Source organism: Vidua macroura, chromosome 1, assembly GCF_024509145.1.
Source record: "Vidua macroura isolate BioBank_ID:100142 chromosome 1, ASM2450914v1, whole genome shotgun sequence".
Lineage (NCBI taxonomy): Eukaryota > Metazoa > Chordata > Aves > Passeriformes > Viduidae > Vidua > Vidua macroura.
The window spans coordinates 68,833,817-68,853,064 of NC_071571.1; the positions used below are offsets into that span (position 1 = coordinate 68,833,817).

The window sequence follows — 19,248 nt, forward strand, 5'->3', positions numbered from 1 at the left end:
GTCGTGGCAGCTTGCAAGTTTCAGATTTAAAGCTGGAGTTGTCCTTTCCCAAAATGTAGCAGTGTTCAGATCTGCGATTATTTCTATATCGGCAGTATAAAAATAAGCAAGCAAAGCAAATGAGTTTAATTTTGAAGTTCTTAAATAGTAGGAATGAAAAATATAGAAGTCTGTCCCTCCGTCTGCCATGATTGCTTTTTATTACCCTATTTTTGAATGAGAGAGACTGACTTTCAGCCTAAAATATGAAATGAAGAGTAGATTTGAGAATGAGATAAGGAACTCATCCTTCTCACAAGCATCTCTTCTGTCTATGCTTCCGGTTGGCTTCCAGATTTAGTTTGGCTCTACCTCAGTCTCAAGGGGTGGAGCCTCACACAAGTTTGAATGCTGGCACTGTACATGTTTACATGTAGCCTATCCGTCTAGCTGCTTTTAGAGTTGGCAGAGTAAAATAATCTCCTCTGGGGTGTGATTTGTCTTACTGTGAGGCAGACTCTCACGTGAGGTACTTTGGAGGTGTGTCATACTTTGGGACCCATTTCTAGCAGAGAAAGTTTGGTGATTCAGCCCCAGTGTGGTGGTTTATATTCTGGGCATCCAGAATTGGATCCCACCACGTCCCTGAGGAGTGGATGCTTGGGGGGAACCAAGCACTGGGTATCTGCATGTGGATTCTTTTGTGTTTCTTCCGTCTGTGTGGACTTCATGAAAGAGCGCTTGGCCTCTGCTTGGCAGTGCAGTAGTGCAGAAAAAACAGGGTTCTGCTATGCTAATGAGCCCCAAAGCTGATGTCCGTGCCCCAGAGAGCACTTGTGTGCTAGCGACAAGGGTGGTGGGTGCATCTGAACTGGAGAAGGGACTCTTACCTAAACTCCTAAACTTACCAACAGTCTAACTGGTGTTGTTGGCATCAAGGCAAGGAGCAAGCTGGAGTACAGCTTGCTGCACTAGGATAAACAATGGTGAGCAAGAAAAGCCTGGACAGCCCCTTCTCATGCTGGCAGGGCTATTTATGCTCCTGGCAGTGCTCAAGCCAGTGAGACTGGAGCCTGCTGGAGTGAAGTGGGTGGGGGTATGGGGACAGGCTGCCTGTGGGGAGCCGTTGCAGGTATTTGTGTGGCTGTGCTGTCAAGTTACCAGGCTCTGTGAGGGGCTACGAGGGGTTATTTTTGCCCACTAAAACCTATCACCTCCATTGAAAATAAAAGGACAGAGGACTGATAAACAATTTAAAAACTGTCAAAACAAGGTGAACCTCTTCACTTCTCTTTCCAGGTCGCTACCCACAGCAAAACAAAGGCACCTACATCCCAATCCTAGTAGGCAATGTGCTAAAACCTGGCCAGTGGGGAGCCAAGATTATCCACAGGGAAAACAACTCCATTCGGCTGTCCATCATGTCCTCTACCACCTGCATCATTGGGAAGTTTCGCTTGTATGTTGCTGTCTTGACTCCCTTTGGCATCTTTCGGACACGCAGGAATTCAGCGACTGACACTTACATCTTGTTCAATCCCTGGTGCCAGCGTAAGTACCTGGTCAAAGGCTTACATTTTGTGCTGCTGGGCTCATCAGGTTTTAGGTGGGTTGGTCCAGGAATGGGAGCATGGTGCCAAGGAGGTTGGAGACATGTCAGTTTGAGTCTGAAAAATTTACAGTAACTCTGCCAAAAGTCAAATCTTTCAGGCTGGGGAATAGCCCTGTGTGAGCAGGGTTCCATGCTGGAAACCAATGCCTTTGTTTTGTCTAAACTCTGCAGTTTTATGAGGCCAAGCCTGTATTTGCCAGTTCAGGTTCCATTTCTCATAGTAAACATACCCCAAGGCTTTACTCTGACTTGAATAGGCAGCACTGAGAGTCTCCAGTGTGCCTGTGTGTGCCTTAAACAAGTCAGCATGAGCATATTTTTTCCAGGATTTGGTGTGGGGCAGGATGTGGTGGCCTCACATACTCGCTTGTCTTACATTGCTAATTTCCACATTTGGGATTGAACATCTGAAGTCAAAATATTGCAGGAATTCTATGGGAGCTGCTGTTCCTGCACAGGTTGGGTGGAGTTCAGCTTGCTGTGGCATCACTGGTGGTGCCTTCCTGCTGCTACATGACATTTGCCCTTATAACTTCCCCTTTAATGGTGACTAATTAGCAACGGTGCCCTCTCTGAGGAACAAAACATTTTGCAAACGAGCCTTTTTTTTATAATACAGTGAGTTGAAGAACAATTTTTTTCTTTTTTTTTTTCTTTTAAATCTCCCAGGATCCTTGGAAGAAATCAGGCTTTATGCCATCAGGGTTGTATTTTACCCAATTAACTCTGTGTGTGGCTTTCAGGAGAGGGCAAGGAGGACCAGAGAGGTTTGACTCAGCCTTCTGACAGGCTGTAGCACTGTCTCTGCCTCCGACACTTGCAAGGCTCCAAATCACACATATTGCAGTATATTTAGGTCACCAGCTAGCTTCAATATTCTCCTGCTACCCTTCCTTCATCTTACCATTTTTTTACCACAGTATTTGCATCAAATAATCCTGTGCCAAAGAAGGTCCCTCCTACCAAGTGACAAGTAAGTTTAGCATTATTAGTAGAGCCCATTATTCAGCTGCACTGCTGTCAGTACATGGAATGATTTGTGCTGGATTCATTACTTGCCCCTAGTCCGAGGGAATATAAGCAATGATTAGCTTATGCATTATTTAAGAAGATATAGATTAATGCTGAATAAAGAGGAGTTAGTTAAGTGGGAATAGGAGGGAAGGGCATGGCCGAAGGCCCTGCCACACTGTGAGATACTTCTGAAAGCAGTGTAAGGTACCTCAGAGCAGTGTGCTAACAGCTTATTCTGGAGGGTGGGCAATAGAAAGAGAGGAAACACTGCCAAAGCTATGATCCACTGTGAGCAGACAAAACTTCTCAAGGTTCATTTTGTCATCATCAGACTCACAGCTTCAGCCAGGGAAGGTAGAAAGCTCTACCTAAAGGTAGAGCACTATTTGGTTTTAGTCCTGGATGTTGTAACAGCCAGCACAGTGACCCTGCAGTGGCTCAGCACATCTTTGGAAAGGGATAAACCCTAGAGAAAAGCTTCTTAAATTGCCTCAGTTTGCCTCATGATTAGCAGACAACCAGCCAGGGCTGCATGCAGTCCTAACGTGGAGACAAGATGTGATGTGGGGGGGTTGCCTACCCCACTGTGGTGTGACAGGTACTACACAGGCTGATGTGAGGTGTTAGTCAGAGGGAAAAAGGGAAAATTGATCCCTACTTCACACCTCCTTGCCCAGCAACTCTACATGCAGACTGATCCACCATTATTCATGGTATATGGACACTTTGCTCTCCTCCCTCACACCTGAGCTGAATGAGTCCAAAAGACAGCAAGATTAAAACCACAACTTGGGAGTAAACCCATAGGGAGCAAGACATGCAGCAGTTGCCTCCAGTGGCAGACATCAACAAGGCTGATGGAAAAAGTCTGCCTTCAGAAAGCAAAAAAGACTTTCTGGGCAGCGAAGGCATGTTATGTGACCCCAGGTCCAGGGCAGGCAACTTGGGGACCACATCTTCCTCTGCAGCTTACGTTTTCAGATATGTCTCAATGGCTTTAGGTCCTGTCCCTTGCTGACTACTGTAGTTTTCATTTCCTGCTTGTTTCATTTGGATTTGGATATATCCTCATTTCTTGTTCCTCTTTTACTCCTAGGTAGTTTGGGCTAATTGGCTCCTATATCTGTCTTTCCCTCCTCTCCTTTTGTTAGAAAATCAAGGATTGTTTCTTCATGCTTTATCCCCTGGCTGGAAAAAAAAATTCAGTGGAATGACAAAAGGGTAGAAAAACTGAGACAGTTAAAGCACAGAGAAAACAATAGTTTGAAAACCTTCTAGACTTGTTTGCTGTTTTAATAGCTAAGCAGAAAAGTCTGAGTGAAAAGCCTCATTAAAAAGAGAGAAGACTGATGCCAGGAATGAATGGGGATTGTTATAGCAGGGAGCAGAGTATCAGCACTAGAGCCTGGTGCAGCTTTCCGATTCATCATCTCGGAGGAGCATCAATATGTCAGTATGAGATTTTCTTTAAGACAGAGGTATTTGTGCCCTTTCTTATTACTCCTTTTCTCACTATAGTTCAGTTTTGACATATTTTCCCAGGCAGGGTTGTTTTGGGTGGTTTTTTTTGGTTTTTTTTTTTTTGCCCTGCTGCTTCAGAAGAAGTTTGAATACTTTACCAGTCAAGCTACAGAGTACTTTGCTTCCAGAATCATCAAATCATCATATGCTTTTATATGTTTTAATCCCTTTAACTACATTTAAGACTGATAACCAAGAATACTTTAAAGACACGGGGCCTGATTCTCCAAAATTGTATACACCAGCCCCAAACATGTGGGAATTCACCTAACTAGTGGATTGAGATTTCAGTTACTCAGGTGAAGTTTTCATTACTTAATAAGCAAGGTGAAGTCTGTGAGGAGAGGCAGCATCCTTTCTACAGCCAGACAGCATCGTTGGATAAAACAGATGTGCTTTTGGGCATGCAGAGCCCTCTTCAGTTCTGGAGCAGAAGATACAAATGGCAAGTAGTTAAGGATAACTTCTTGGAATTTAACTAAACTCTTGGCAATATCAGACTACATGAAAGTGGAGAAGAACTCCTTTGATCTGGATACTGTGAGCTCTTTCAAGGAGCTGTGAGCTCTTTCCAGGCAGGTGCTGAGTCCCTTCAACTTTCTGCTGGGGAACATTAAGTGCTTATCAGGAAAAGCCCTTGTGCTGACTTCTGTGACTCCCTCACAGGTGGAGGTGCATAGTGTAGCTGAGTAAGTTGCAGACTCTGTGGGCTGAGGTGTGCATTTCGCTCACCCAAGCCTCATGAAAAGTTGATTACATTTAAGCAATTGAATATATTGCAACTTTATTGAGTCAGCTGCATATTTCTTCTGCTTAGATGTTCTAATACAGTTTGAGGATTAGTAATATGTGGTTGATTCTGGACTCATCTCACATGTTACCAGTCATCCAATTTTGGCCCAATAACATTTATTTACTTTTTTAGGTAAATCCTAAATTCAATTGCTTGTGTCATAGATTCCACATGGGCAAAATTCACATAGAGCTTCATCCTTCTGCTACATTAATGTAGGCAAGTACTAGCACTATTCAAGGCAGCATACTGATCTTGATTCTGGGTAAAGTGTTTTTTGTACATAACTGCATTTACCTCTTGCAGCTTGGGGTTTGTCACAGCACTGTCCCCTTCCCAACATGAGCCCTGTGGGCTCTGTGGCTCCTGTGAGGCCCAGCCTTACTGTGGTTCCTGTGAGGCCCAGGATCTTATTGGGTTCCCATGGGAGCATGTTGAAGGGAGGCTAGCAGCTCAGGGCAAGCCTGCTGCTCCCACTTCCACCTGTCTGCTGGTGCTGCTGTGCTCAGCTGTCACTGTCTGCATGAAGAAATGGCTTTTCCAGCGCCACAAGGTCGCTGTGCTGGGGTTGGGGTCCCTCCATGCTGGGTAGAGTTCTCTTGTGTTCATTCACTTTCCCAAACAGAAAGGGTTTCTCTGCACTCCTCATGTCTTTAGCAAGGGATTCCTCACCAGCAATGCTGTCTTCCTGTGAAGTGTATTTTCACCTTCCCCAACTTCAAGCAGAGTAGCATAGAAGCTAATTTGCTTCTTTGTAGCATTGCTGGTTTTAGTAAATTCCCAGGATAAAAGAAGTGAGTAAAAAGACCTCTGAACTGCTAGAGAAAAAGAACAAACAAAGCCAGCACATTTCTGTGGAATTCTGTTTGTCAGATGTGAGCCTCCACTTGCACAAAATAATTAGGAGTTGCATTATGTAGAGCATGCTTAGCATCAAAGTAGACACAAATGCCTCATATTTTCTTCTAAACAGTCTCAAGGGCAATGAAAGCTGTCAAAAATCAAAGCAGCTGACTTCCCTATAAAACACAAAAGACCTTTTTACCTTATCAAAAACACAAATATTTAAAATAATCGACAGATAAGTTAATCAATTTTCATCTGATTTAGCAAAGATCATGTAGTCTCAAAATAACATAAGCATCTCAATTGATACCAGCAAGATCAATGTTGATATTTTTAATCCCCAAAAGAAAACAACAGCTGTCAAGAAGGCATATGCACACGCTTCACTGAATGTGTAACTGCATAAAATAAGGTGTGAATTCTCCTTCTTTAAATGAACTCTCTGTACTATTTGTATGGACAGACTTTAATAAAATCCAGAGCTCAGTGAGAGAATGCAGATAATCGTTCAATGAGCAAATCAGGCGAATCCAGTCTAATGAAACAGAGCCTACAGGATCTGTAACACCTGCCATATTTTTAGTGGGATGTTATACAGAACTTGTTGGACCACAAAAAAAGTCATGTAATATACAGTTTCATAAGTTTGACAGTCCCTGCTTGCAGAAATGGCTGCAGCCCTTTCATTCACTGTCAAGTTTGAACACTCCCTTTCCGCTTGTAGCCTCTGAACATAGTAAACCCATGATCATCCACTTTGTACCTGGGTGCAGGCTGAGGTTGACTAGGTCATGAGTAGTGAAAAGCTTACAAACTTCTTAATAGTCCAGCCTTTAGAAGCGAGGTGAATACCACCCTGCCAAATAACAAAAGTAGGTCTCAGACCTGTCTACTTTAGGTAAAATTCCATGAAACCTGCTGTTCTTCTGCTTGCTCCAGGTTGTACTTAGTTATCAGAGCCTATACAGCAACTGTCATAAAGCATAACAGGAAGCACTGATCTCCTCAAATGCAATACAGGATCCTTGTATTTAACCCCTGCTTCTCTATCATCCTTTGCATACCAAGGTGGAGGTCATTATGTTACATATCTAGGCGTAATCCATTATGTATGTATATATATATATATATATATATATAGACATAGAAATATAAAAATATCTTGAGGGAAAACAAAACTTTCAGAAGGGTCAGTTGTGTATATTGGCAAAGCCCTCCACCTACTGAGGCCAATGTAAGCCTTGCCACTGATTTTTTTTTTTTTTTGGCGGGGGGGGGCTCAGGTTTTAGCTTATTTTTGGCCAAATTGCAGCTTCATGGAGAAATGAAGAAGCTCTTGAGGATGAGGTTTACAAGAAAGTGCAAATCTGATTTGCATTTCAACAAAACACAACAAATCAAAAGGCTTTTAAAAGTTAAATTATCCTCTAGTAATTTGTAGTGCGGTGCTGAAGAAATCAACTATGACAGTAGTGAGTGTAGTTTTGTACTTGCTCACATCAAACTGTTGGAAATTCCCTTTAATTTGCTATCTGGAACCACAGTATGGATTTCCTCAAATTAATTAATTCCCATGCTATTAATTGTTAACGTGTATCTTTTAGTCTCAAAATACAAGCATTGGCACAGGAAAGAAATCTTCAACTATTCTAGAATCACAGCCTGCTTCATACTTACCTGTGAACATCTCAATGGTTTCATGTCATTCAGAGTTCCTTATGAATGTTAATAATGAGTTATTTACATATGTAAATCATGTTTGCAAGTCAAGCATCCATGCATATGCTCTTGATTTTTTATATAAGTCCAGTCTAGAATCTACCCTTTGTATATGTTTTGATAAAGACCTCATCCAATTACTTCCTGTTCTCACTTAGACCCTTGAATTTCTCCTCATGTTACCTGGTCAGTCAAGCTATGTGGGGAAGGGATACTCCAATCAATAACTAATGCACAGAAAAGGCAACCAAACCTTTCTCTTAATGTGTTATAAAAACTGTATTCAATTTTTTAATGCACTACAGATTTTTCTGTAGATCTTTTGACCTGAGCTGTTTTCCATTAACATTAATAGGTTTGAAATTGTTCTTTGATCTTTTTGTACAGATGCAGAATTGCATCATGGTGCTCCAACTTTTAAATTAGTTGTACACACTAATCATAAAATTCTTGATAAGATGTGGTATTTTAATTCTACTTTACAGATCCTGAGAAAACTGGCAGGAGTTGCCAGCACTTTTCCATCTTGCATGCTTTTAAGTTGTGTATCATATTCTTGACTAGGATGACTACCTCCTTATCCCTGTACTCTGTTGAAGCAAGTAATGCTTCATTTGATGCAAAAGGGGTACTTTTCATCAAAGATGAATGTATTATGTGCTAAGGTGTTTTATCTGTCCTATGTGAAAATTAAGCACTTGTACTAATATTTATTTTTGGTAAACTAATGCAGTGGATGCTGTGTACCTTGATGACGAGAAAGAAAGGGAAGAATATGTCCTGAATGATGTTGGCATTGTATTCCATGGAAACGTCGAAGATGTAAAATCAAGAAGCTGGAGTTACGGGCAGGTGAGCTGTTTAGATCTTCTCTGGATGCTCCCAGTAGGACTGCAAATGAGTTTAATTGACACCAGTCTGTGGTTGAGGCTGTGGGCTCTGGAATGCATTATTGCTTTCTCCTTCAGAAAGATAAGGGGTATCATTTTAAAATTGTATGAAGTGGCTATATGCCTAATCCAGAAAAGCAATACTATCATAGCTGATATTTAAAGACCTTGTTTCAGGGGCATATTTCAGCTACTAAGAGACTGCCTGTTGGAAGTTATAATCATTAGCTGAGGTTTCCACAGGGCAGAGGTATTTCTGCTGCTGCATTATTGCTGCTGCAGGATCAAATAAATTTATGAAAAGTAGAGTTGTTTGGCTTTTTTTCATTTTTTGACAACAGGTCATATTGCTTTTTGACTTTTCTTTTTAGCTTTAGCAACTTGGTGGAAATAATTCTGTTCTTCTTGGGAGTCAGATAGTGACAAGTTTCCTATGAAAAACTAGTATTTAATTCCAAAATTTTAAATTCTGGGGGAATCTCTTTCTTTTTTGCCTGGACTTGATAACATCAGTCTCCAGTGGTCTCTTGCAGTCTGGAGGAGACAACCTCCACTAAACTGGAGTGGGGTATTGGTGTGCCTTCAATAACATATAATCATAGAATAATTTGTGTTTGAAGGGATTTTTAAAGATCATCTGTTTCCACCACCCCACAATGGACATGAACACCTTCCATTAGACCAGGTGCTCAGATTCCTGTTCAGCCTGGCCTGGAACACTTCCAGGGATGGACCATCCACAGCTTCTCTGGGCAACCTGTTCCAACAGTTTACCACCATCACTGTAAAAAACTACTCCTTTTTATGTAATCTAAACCAACCCTCTTTTAGTTTAGAACCACTACCCCTTGTCTCAGACTTTTTACTTACCTATTTTACCTCAACCTTCTTGTAAGAACTACCCAGCCTAAAAATCCCTAGGGGATGGAAGAATGTTAGAATGGGAAAAAGGCATTGCCAAGCAGAACTGAAATGATAGCAAAAGTATAGCCCTAGCTGTCACTCAGAGGGGCTCCAATGGACAGATACTGGACATGGTGAATTTGTCTCATCTCCTGGATTTTCAAAACAGCACAATTAAGAAGGTATTTCCTTACTACTGTGGTGATGGATCCATTCAGTTTTTGTGGCACCTCCCTAGCACAGCCTTGCAGAAGGGTCCTTACATCTTGCTTTCTCTCCCTCAGCTAAATACCACCTCAAAGCTTGAGGAGGATGGATTGCCAATGTGCTTGCCCTGGAGAGCTCTTTGAACTCACATCTCTCTTTTTTCCTAATCTAAGGGTACAATTTCATCTTTTTTTTCCTGTGGCAGCACTGCATTAGGGAGTTCCTGCCTCTGCACCATTCCTTTGGTTGTGTCAGTGCTGTTGTTTGCAGGCTCTGACTGGTTTCCTGACTGTGACAAAAACAACCTGTAAATAAGGAGCGGGGAAGAAGGAAATTCTATAAACTGCTGGTGCCTCTGATATAAGAGATGTGGAACCAGATCCTGAGGCCAAAGCTGGTCTTGCATGTAAGCTGACCAAAAATGCCCCCTCCTGGCCCTTCTTTCCCCCTGCAAGCACTTGTGAAGCCATGCAGTGACTCAGATTGGAGAGCTGATCTAGCTGAATGAGCATCTCCTTGATTTGAATGAGCATTATCCTAGATTTGGGATTCACTCTATGACATGTAAGGGGGAGGGAGAGAGGGGAATAAGCAGCTGGAGGTGGAAGACGTTGCTTAAACCGGTGGCTGGATTTATGTCCTAAGATTCTACATTTATGGCCTATGGTGGCTTGGCTTGAAGTGTTCATATTCTGGGAATCTGGCATCTTCCTAACACAAATACCAGCCTTCCTTGAGAAACTGCATTATTTATTTGGTTTTGCTGGGAAGTAGTTCTGCCTGGGAGATTAGGGCCATTCCATAGTCCATTTCATGTACTTTGGAAATGGGAATTCCTGCATTGGCTGAAATCAGAGGACCTGATTTTCACACCGTTCTGTGGTGCACCTTTTGCTATTGGTTGCACACGTGAAAGCTGAGTGTGGCAGATGCATCTCAACAGGACCAAGTCAAGAGCTTTAATGGAATTAGTAATTTTGTAGGGGTTTAACAGTCATGTCAATCTGCAAAGGATCAGAAAAATATTCTTCTAGTTCCCTTACTTTCAGTGAAATGGAGGACAGAATGTTCCTGTTCTTACCCTGTCCATTTCCAACCATTAAAGACACATTTTTGGCAATCCTGTATGTTAAGAACAAGAGCATTGCTATGAGTGAGTAAAAGTACTAGCAGAATGGCCTATATTATGAATATATCATACTTTATGGTTTTCATATTTATAATATATCATACATTATGCCTTTTATATTTATGATATATAGCCCTTTACCACATGTAAGTAAAAAGCACAAGGCCACACAGAGTTATAGAGGTGAAGGGCATATAGTCATATACAAAAATGCAGATAGACTCGTGCATGGTAATGTTTTTAAGCTAAAAAATTACTTAGGACAATCACAGCTGGAAACTTTAACAGAGGTTGTAAATTGAAAAGGAGCATAGAGTTCAAAACTGGTTGGAGATGGTTCTCAATCTGCTGTCTGTAATGAGAAGCATCAACATGAGAGGAGAAAAGGCAAGAAACATGGACAGAGGAAAACAACAGTTGAAACATGGCTGCAATGAATGAGGATGGAGGTGCTCCTTGTAACATGACTGCAATCCCTCCTAAGAAACTTTAAAAGGCAGTCACTCAGAAAATTCCATGGAGGATCCAGGGGAAATTTGGCTTTGGAAGAAATCTAGGCACATAGGAATTCTCTAGCTAAAATTATCAGAAGTTGGATGCTATATCGATCATTTAATGTTGACTTTTGGTTTTGTGAGAAGAATAAAATAAAACAGGTGGGCATAGAGTTCTGTTGCCATCATGGCTTCTTTTGTGTCCACACATTGATCTGCTTGAGCTTGGAAACCCACTGTACCGTGCAATTCTACAGCAGGTGCGTTTGGTCAGGTCAGACAACAGGTGACATGAAATCACATCTGCCTGCAACTGACTGTGAGAAATACAGCCTTAAGTCAACCAGTGCAAAAGGTGATACAGCATCTCTTACTTTGGTTTAAATGGACGATAATCTATTACAAACAGTTTAGCATGCAGGTGGATGCCCAGGACAGCTACATGTGCTGTTCTGTACCACAAGGCATATCTGTGTGCACTTCACCTGTGGGTTTTCTCATGCCTTATTTTCCACCTGCATTTTTCCCAGGTGGTTTTACCAAAGTTCCTTGTTCCTGAAATATGTTTATTTTCATTTCAGCTTCAATGAAACAGACAGGGACTGTGCCTGGATCAGGTTCACTCACCTGTCCTATCTGCCCTGCCTACTACTTCTCTGGTTCCTCTGATATTTCAGAGATGTTCAGCCTTATAACTGCTATTTTTCTATTCCACTTCCCTCTAGATAAGATTTTCTTGCCAAGAGTGAGGGCAGAAAACTGATTTAGTTTGATTAATTATTTTTTAAATCCCTTAATAGTCAAGAAGGGCAAAACTGGCCTTAGCGTTAAGGCTACTCTGCATCCTACGCTACTGCAAGAGTGTAAGCCAGCTAGCCCTTTCAGCTTGTCCTCTCTTGCCTGTTGATCCAGTTATTTCACAAGCATTCATGTCACTTTTTAAATGCTGAGGTGGAAGGCAACAACCCTGATAGCTATTTATTTCCTCTTTATTCTTTCTGTATATGCTGGCAAGATTGACAATGTCTCATAAACTGTAGATGAGAAAAGTTTAATTTGCAGGGTAAACCTCTTACTGATCTAACCCAGGCCTGATTAATTGAAATGCAGATAGCAGATTTTGATCCTGGTAAAAAATTGTTGGGCCAGACTACAAGAAAAGGGAATTTGAACCAGGAAGACAGCTGTGAGGGCCCAGAGTTTACATTTTCTGTCGTGAGGATTCTCCTTGGGAAAGAGGCTTTCCACAACACAGTCATTCACCCGACATTATTTGCATCACATCCCAGTGGAGTGGACTGGGATGTGCAATTATTCAGCTTCCCAGTAATGACAAAATACTAGTAGTGGGTCTCTGAGAAAAACTGATCTCTGTTTCCCTATTCCCAAACAGCATTAATTCAGTTTTGCTCAGACTGTAAAGTGATCATTAGTGAACACCTGCTCCAGAGAAAGTAATTTAGTGCAAGTGTGGGTGATAATAAGAGAGGTGTGCTGCCTTGGAGGATGTTTGCTGAAAAGGATCCATATGGCAATGGTACCCTCAAGGCAAAAGCACAGGACTTCCATTGGCCAGGAGATGTCTGAAGATGGTGAAACATGATGGTGCTTCCCCTTTCTTGGCTTATGACAGAGCTTAGTGTCTAGGATGTCACTTCTATCCTTCCCATCTTCCCTGCTGTATCAGCAGCAGTCTTTAATCTTTGGGGCTTCCTTTTCAGCTCTCTGACCTCACTCTTCATTCTCCTCTCCCCAGACTGCCAAAGCAGCAGTTTGATCTGGGGTCTTCTTACTTTCTTCAGGAGGCAAAGTTCAAGATGGCCTTATCTGCCAAGAAGCCTTAAGCCAGGCAGTAGAGAGTTAGGAAATCAATCCAGCTCTAGTAGCAGCTTGAGAGCAAAAATCCTATTAGCATGAATCATATCTTTCAGGATGCAAGCATAGAACATAAAACCTAACACCATGGAGTTTCTGTCACAGCCTTGAATGTTAATATGAGTTTGTGTATCTAGAAGGTATTTGTTTTATTATTGTGCATTTCCCTGTCTGCTACCATTTTCCAGAGGACAGAGGTATTTTCCTCTGCTATGCAGTTTCTTCTAAGGAAAATGAAATACATAGCAGGGCAAGTTCTGTGACAAATGGTTTCTGGTCTATTTAGACACCTCTGCCCTCAATTCATTCTTGTGCTTGTTCATGCTAGATTGAAAAAAATGTACCTTTTCACTCTATTTTTGAAGAAGACTGCTTTAGGTCACTTGGTATTTTTGATGTCTAAATTTTTTAGACCAGGATTAATCTATATAATAAGCTTTTTACTTGTCAGTTTTAAACAGATTTTTAAAATAACTTTGAAATACAAGTGTCTTCAAATTACCACTGGCAAACCATTTATTGTTCAAGTTCCCAGCAATGCACCAGCTGTGTCGGAGATGCCCTGGAATTAGTAGGTCTGGAATCTGTGAAGGACATAAAGTCCTTTGCAAGTAGACAAGATTCTTGTAGTTATTATTATATACCCTCCTATTATATACTTGTTAGCACTTAAAATTTCATGTCCTTTCAGAAAGTCTGTGTTGTCATTCCAACCTTCTGGAAACTGGACTAAGATTGAATTGAAAATTACACTCTCTTCCCTCACAGACTCTCACATTTTTATTTTTTTTCCCACACCTGAGTGATTATTCCAGAAGAAAATTTCTATTGTTAAACACAGAGCTTTGATGTGACCAGCTAATTTTGAAACTGGTCAGCAATTACAACAACAGGGAAAAATAGCTTTGCCTGTTCTTTCCAGAATAAAAAGTGAGTCAATTTTTCCCCTGTGTCCCTTTTTATTTTCTTTTATCTAGTTTGAAGAAAATGTTCTGGATGCTTGCCTGTTCCTGATGGACAAGGCAGAACTGGAGCTCTCTGGTCGTGGAAACCCAATCAAAATCTGCCGTGTTGCCTCAGCAGTGGTATGTAATGGATGCCTAATATGTGTCAGAAGGGACTCTTAAATCAAAGCTGGGCTGATTTAACTGGCCCTCTTGCCCTGACATGCTCTCTACAATACACAACAGATCAGTTGTCCATTCTGACAATTGTCCATTCTGGGGTCTGACATTTTATTTCTCTCCACTGAAGTTCAAGTAACTGCTGTTGGCTTATTGCCTTTTCCTGAGGATTGTGCCTCACTGGTGGGAAAGCAACTTTTAGACATTGCATTCCAGGCCTAAGTGTTTCTTATGTGACAATGTGCTCATTTTCCAGTAGCTAATATAATTCAGAAAGCTATTTCTGCTATGGATAATATAGTGGCATGATGGGTGGAATTTTGGATGGGGATCTGAGGGACTTTATGTGGACTCCAGCGCTAACCTCAGTGGGGTCTTAGAACCCTGCAATGGTGCATGTTGTTGTCTCTGATCCAAGCCCCAAATTACCTAATCAGGCTGAGAACAATTATATAAGTGGGCTGCTTTGGCCCCAGAGGAAAACACTATGGAAACTGTCCTCTTTAACATGAGGTCCACAAAACATACCCCAGTCAGAATGAAAGCACCTAAAATAACTGAGAAGACTATCCAGACCTCTATTCTTTCCAGTTGCCAGGCACCAGGAATCATGCTATGGGTGCAAGAGCAGTCCCATCCCTAATATTCAAGATGCTAGACTCATACAGGTTGTGGAAGACAGAGGCTGAGTCCTCTCTTTTGCCTTATTAGAGGTCTGAACTGATGCTTTCTGCTTCCCAGAATAATACTCTAGTCATTGAGTTAGAGTAATTAGATGTTCTCCTGAGCCAGCTACCAAAATAGACTGTCCACAAAACATGGCTGCTGGAGATAGATGATTCTTTAACCCATTTGTTATAGCATTTGCCCAGGCTTTAAGAAAATGGGCTCTTTGTCTTAGGAGACATTGAAGTGGAATCTCCAGCCTCTCAATCTTGGATGTTAAATAGAATAGCTTCAGCAAGAAGTATTGAGAACACCTCTACTTCTCTTTGTCTTTTAACATTTTAGTTATTTCTTTCACCCCAGACATTAGAAATTGGACAGAGCTTTGGACCTCTGGATAGAAGAAAGAATCAAAGAATCAACTGTGGTTTCCTCATCTCAGAACTAGTAGATGCAAAAGTTTCTCATGTGGAAATCCTCAGGACAGAATTGAAAAAAGTTTATGAATCCAAATAGGGCTTGGATATTAGTTAGGTTTTGAGCCACTCAACATTTTAGAGAAATGGAGGAGTTCACCATTGGAAATCCAGGACTCAAAAGACTTTAGGGCTAATCTGCAGAATTGGGCCATAACTGGGTAGGGGGTTTGGTCATTGAAATCTGGACCTGAGTAAGAAGTGGGCAAGAGGTGCTGAAGTCCCACCAGTGTTACCTAACCTCATTCACGCTCAGGTTGAAATGTAGTAGAGTTGAGCTTGTCTGAAGACATGCCCCCCCCCCCACCCCCCAAGGCTTTCTGGCATGGCAGAGCAGGTAGAGTCCCTCTCTTCTTCCACTCATTACAGTCAGAGTAGAGAGTGAAGATCAACATGCTGTCCTGTCCTTGAAGTGATTTTTTTCTTGGCAGGTTTCCTACACCAGTGTGATAGGCACAACCTCTTAACCTGTTGGTTATGACTCTGAATACTTATCTCAGTTCAGTCCTAGAGTTCACAGGAAGTCGATTTTCTAATTATAAATAGTAGTTAATGCAGCCAAAAGCTTTTAAATGAGAATTGTGATTTATTTGGCTGGCGTGTAGCTGTTCCACATTAGCATAATTAAAAGGTACAGCGTGAATGAGCTTTTTGCATGGCCTCAACTGGTTTGGTTCAAATTGCAGCTAGGAGACGTATTGCTTGTTAATGCCTATCAGGATAGCCATTAGTCAGCAAAACTCTTTGCTTTGTATAATCTTTCCAGAGGAAAACTTACACAGCAAATTCCGTCTTGTTTTCATGTGGGCCAGACCAAAGGAATTAGTTTCTAATCTGAAAATAACAGTAGACTGGTTCTCCTCTCAATCTGTTGTAAATCAGGAGTGATTTTATTAAAATCTCTGGGCTGATATGGACAGCGAAACAGACGATGAAAAGAATACAGCTTAATATTTCTGAAACTTGCTTACCAGTATATAACTGATTGTGTTTATTAAAAAAACACAACAATAAGCATGTTTAATGTTAATTAAACTTATTAACTAGCAACATGGATACTCAGTGTGGTGATTTAATTTCAGATTTATTTTTAATTTTTAATTTTTAATTTTTAATTAATTTTAATTTATTTTTAATGTTTGGCCTTCATTCAGAATTGTTCAGTGATAGAGAATCCATGGACCTTAACAAGATTGTCCTATTTATCCCCCTACCTTCATAATGAAACACTTCTATCTTACTTTCTAGCCTAAACTTGGCTATATTCACTCTCATCCTATCTGTTTCCTGAGTTAAAGAGCTTTTTGTTATTCAGTCTCTGACATCTCTATGCTCATTTCCTTTCATTTTAGATTAACTCCAGGGATGACAACGGTGTGATTGCTGGATCCTGGAACAATACGTACGATTATGGTGTGGCACCTTCAGCCTGGACGGGAAGTGTGGACATTCTCTTGGAGTACTACAGTTCTAAGCAACCTGTCCGATATGGCCAGTGCTGGGTTTTTGCTGGTGTCTTCAACACATGTAGGTATCTTTGAGAAAAGTTCCAAGCTGCTGTGTGGTTCCTGCTTAACAGAGTTTTTAGGTAAAACTAACTAAAATACTTCCTACCTCTAGGAAGTATATCTAGCTACTTACTCCAGGAGTAAATAGTAGAGATACTTAAAAATGCATGGCTAAAATAGATGGTCTTTAAATAAACCTCTAGTGTGTCCTTCAGGTCAGCTGTTCTTCCACACAAATCTGTTAACTATTTATTGGTTCAGTGAAATGTATTCAGTGACTCACTAGGGTAAGTTTGTGTGAAAGAAAGTTAAATCCTTCAGCATAGTGCTCATTTCTGTTGAGAATTCTCAGACAGAGTACTTGTTGTCTAGACCTAAAAGATTAAATTACTATCCAATATGGGATATGTGATAGTGTTTCTGCTCCAGAAAGGCCAAATCTTACCTAATGAGTATTGCTCCTAGAAAAATTGAGGTCCACTGTCCCTGCATCTGTTAACTGACCACTGTTAACATTTTATATGGAGTTCATGAGCCAGAAGAATGGAGAAAATAAATGATGGCCTAGTTTTATGAATTGTCTAGCACTATAAGGTTAAGTCTAAACACATTTGGTCAAACCAGAGTTCTAGTGTTGCGGTAAACAGAATATTGCAGGTCATAAAAACCGGTGGGGAAAGCAGCGTTGGATTGGTCCCATATTTTGACTGTCTAGCACTTTGTAACATCATTTGCTAATGCACAGAAACACACTTTGTGGCCTCCTATGAAGTTGCTCCAGCAGGTCCATATCCTTCCTATGCTGGGGACCCCAGAGCTGGAGGCAGCTCTTGGGGTGGGGTCTCAGCAGAGCAGAGCAAAGGGACAGAATCCCCTCCCTTTGGGAGGCCACACTGCTTTGGATGCAACCCAGGATACAACAGGGTTTCTTGGCTGCAAGTGCACACTGCCTAGTTATGTTGGGCTTCACACAATGGGTTTGAAAAAGTACATGCAAATATTTCTTATGGATGCAATTCCTCACAGTGGATTCCATGGGCCGCTTTGTCTTCTCTGCCCGCTGTCTTATCTGGATTTCCCTAGATCACAGACAGACACACACCCACACCAGTTCTCCCACCTTCCCCCTACACTTGCCCTGAATCACCGCTATGCAATAATTTGCCTGCAGGCCACTGTGAAACTGGGACGATGCAGCAGAGCCCGGAGCCTGCTGTGTTAAAGGGAGAGGGCGTATTTATCTGGGGCAAAACTTGACTTGGTTTGCTGACTAAATTAGTCAAGTCAGGGACCTGGCACTTTGCACTGCAAGTATAAAGTTTGCTGAGCATTATGAAACACAGATATTGTCCAGTATTGGCTGATCTGATGATAGCCACTGACACATCCAGCTGCTGACCACTGCACAGGGGACAGCAAAGGTCCAAACAATCACATGCAGCTATCAGGGTTGTTTTGAGGTGTTTTTAGTCTCTCTCATCTGTCAGTGTTTTATCATTGTGACCAGTCCAGCTTTCCAAGGTCACTATATTGTACACTCCAGATATTCATCTGTTAAAAATGCTAAAACATTCCAAAAAATGGTCATTAATCTTGAAATTGTCAGACAAATTATTTCCAATGAGCCCTGATGGCCCATGTGCTGGAAGCCTGGGAGGGTACTTGAATTAAGTTTAATCAATAGATACATATGGTATTGGATGCATCCAGGTAATTTTTCATCCAGGAACTTGAAATGAATGTGCAGTGTTACACTTTATTGGGAGTCACAGTAGTGACAGTAATGAATATACAAAACCCAGCAGTAGCAGCAGGGCTGTTCAGCTCTGCAGCATTGGAACTATTTTTAAATAGGATTTTCAATAAAAAATCTTTTCCCTAAAAAAAAAAAAATAGAAACAAACAAAAAAAAAAACCCACACAAAAACCCCCACAAAAATCCACCCCAAACTAAAAACCACTGTCACCATGACCACCAAAAACCTACCAAAAATGAAAAAAAAAAACCAACAAAAATAATTTTTGAAAACCCGAAAACAAGCAAACAAACAAAACCCAAAAAACCAAAACAAACTCCATCAACCACTAAAAACCCCTCACCCTCTGTTTTCTGCAGAACCATGTTGGCTCCTAAATTGAAAGCCAGGAACCTTTTCTGGCTGAGAGAAAGTATGTCATCTGGAGTAGCTGAGATGATGTGTCACCCCACAGACCCGTTCCCCTAGCCCAGGGATGTGCTCCATGCCTATTTATCTGCCAGGGTACACAACAAACACAGAAGCCTATTGATGCACTGTTGCAGACTATGGACATAGTTGTAGCATTTCCACAGTTTTTCCACTCTTAAATTTACCACTTGTCAAATGGTAAGAAGGGTCATCAGTGCTATTTTGTGATGGTGTGAGAGGGCTAGAGGCTTTCTTTCTTATCCTCCTTTTATGGTCTTAATAAAAGAAGGGACTATTAACTACAAAATGCTGTTACTTGGCAGG

The 19,248-nt window shown here is 41.3% G+C and overlaps 1 protein-coding gene across 3 annotated transcripts in view; it reads left to right on the forward strand.

The window, feature by feature from the left end:
- F13A1 (coagulation factor XIII A chain) overlaps positions 1-19,248 on the forward strand; it is a 59,491-nt gene that overhangs the window by 17,975 nt on the left and 22,268 nt on the right. For all 3 annotated transcript variants that reach the window (XM_053975672.1, XM_053975677.1, XM_053975686.1), the window contains exons 4-7: positions 1,279-1,530; positions 8,218-8,336; positions 13,960-14,067; positions 16,601-16,775. In XM_053975672.1, the coding sequence (XP_053831647.1) occupies positions 1,279-1,530; positions 8,218-8,336; positions 13,960-14,067; positions 16,601-16,775 (654 nt within the window). The remainder of the gene's footprint in view (positions 1-1,278; positions 1,531-8,217; positions 8,337-13,959; positions 14,068-16,600; positions 16,776-19,248) is intronic.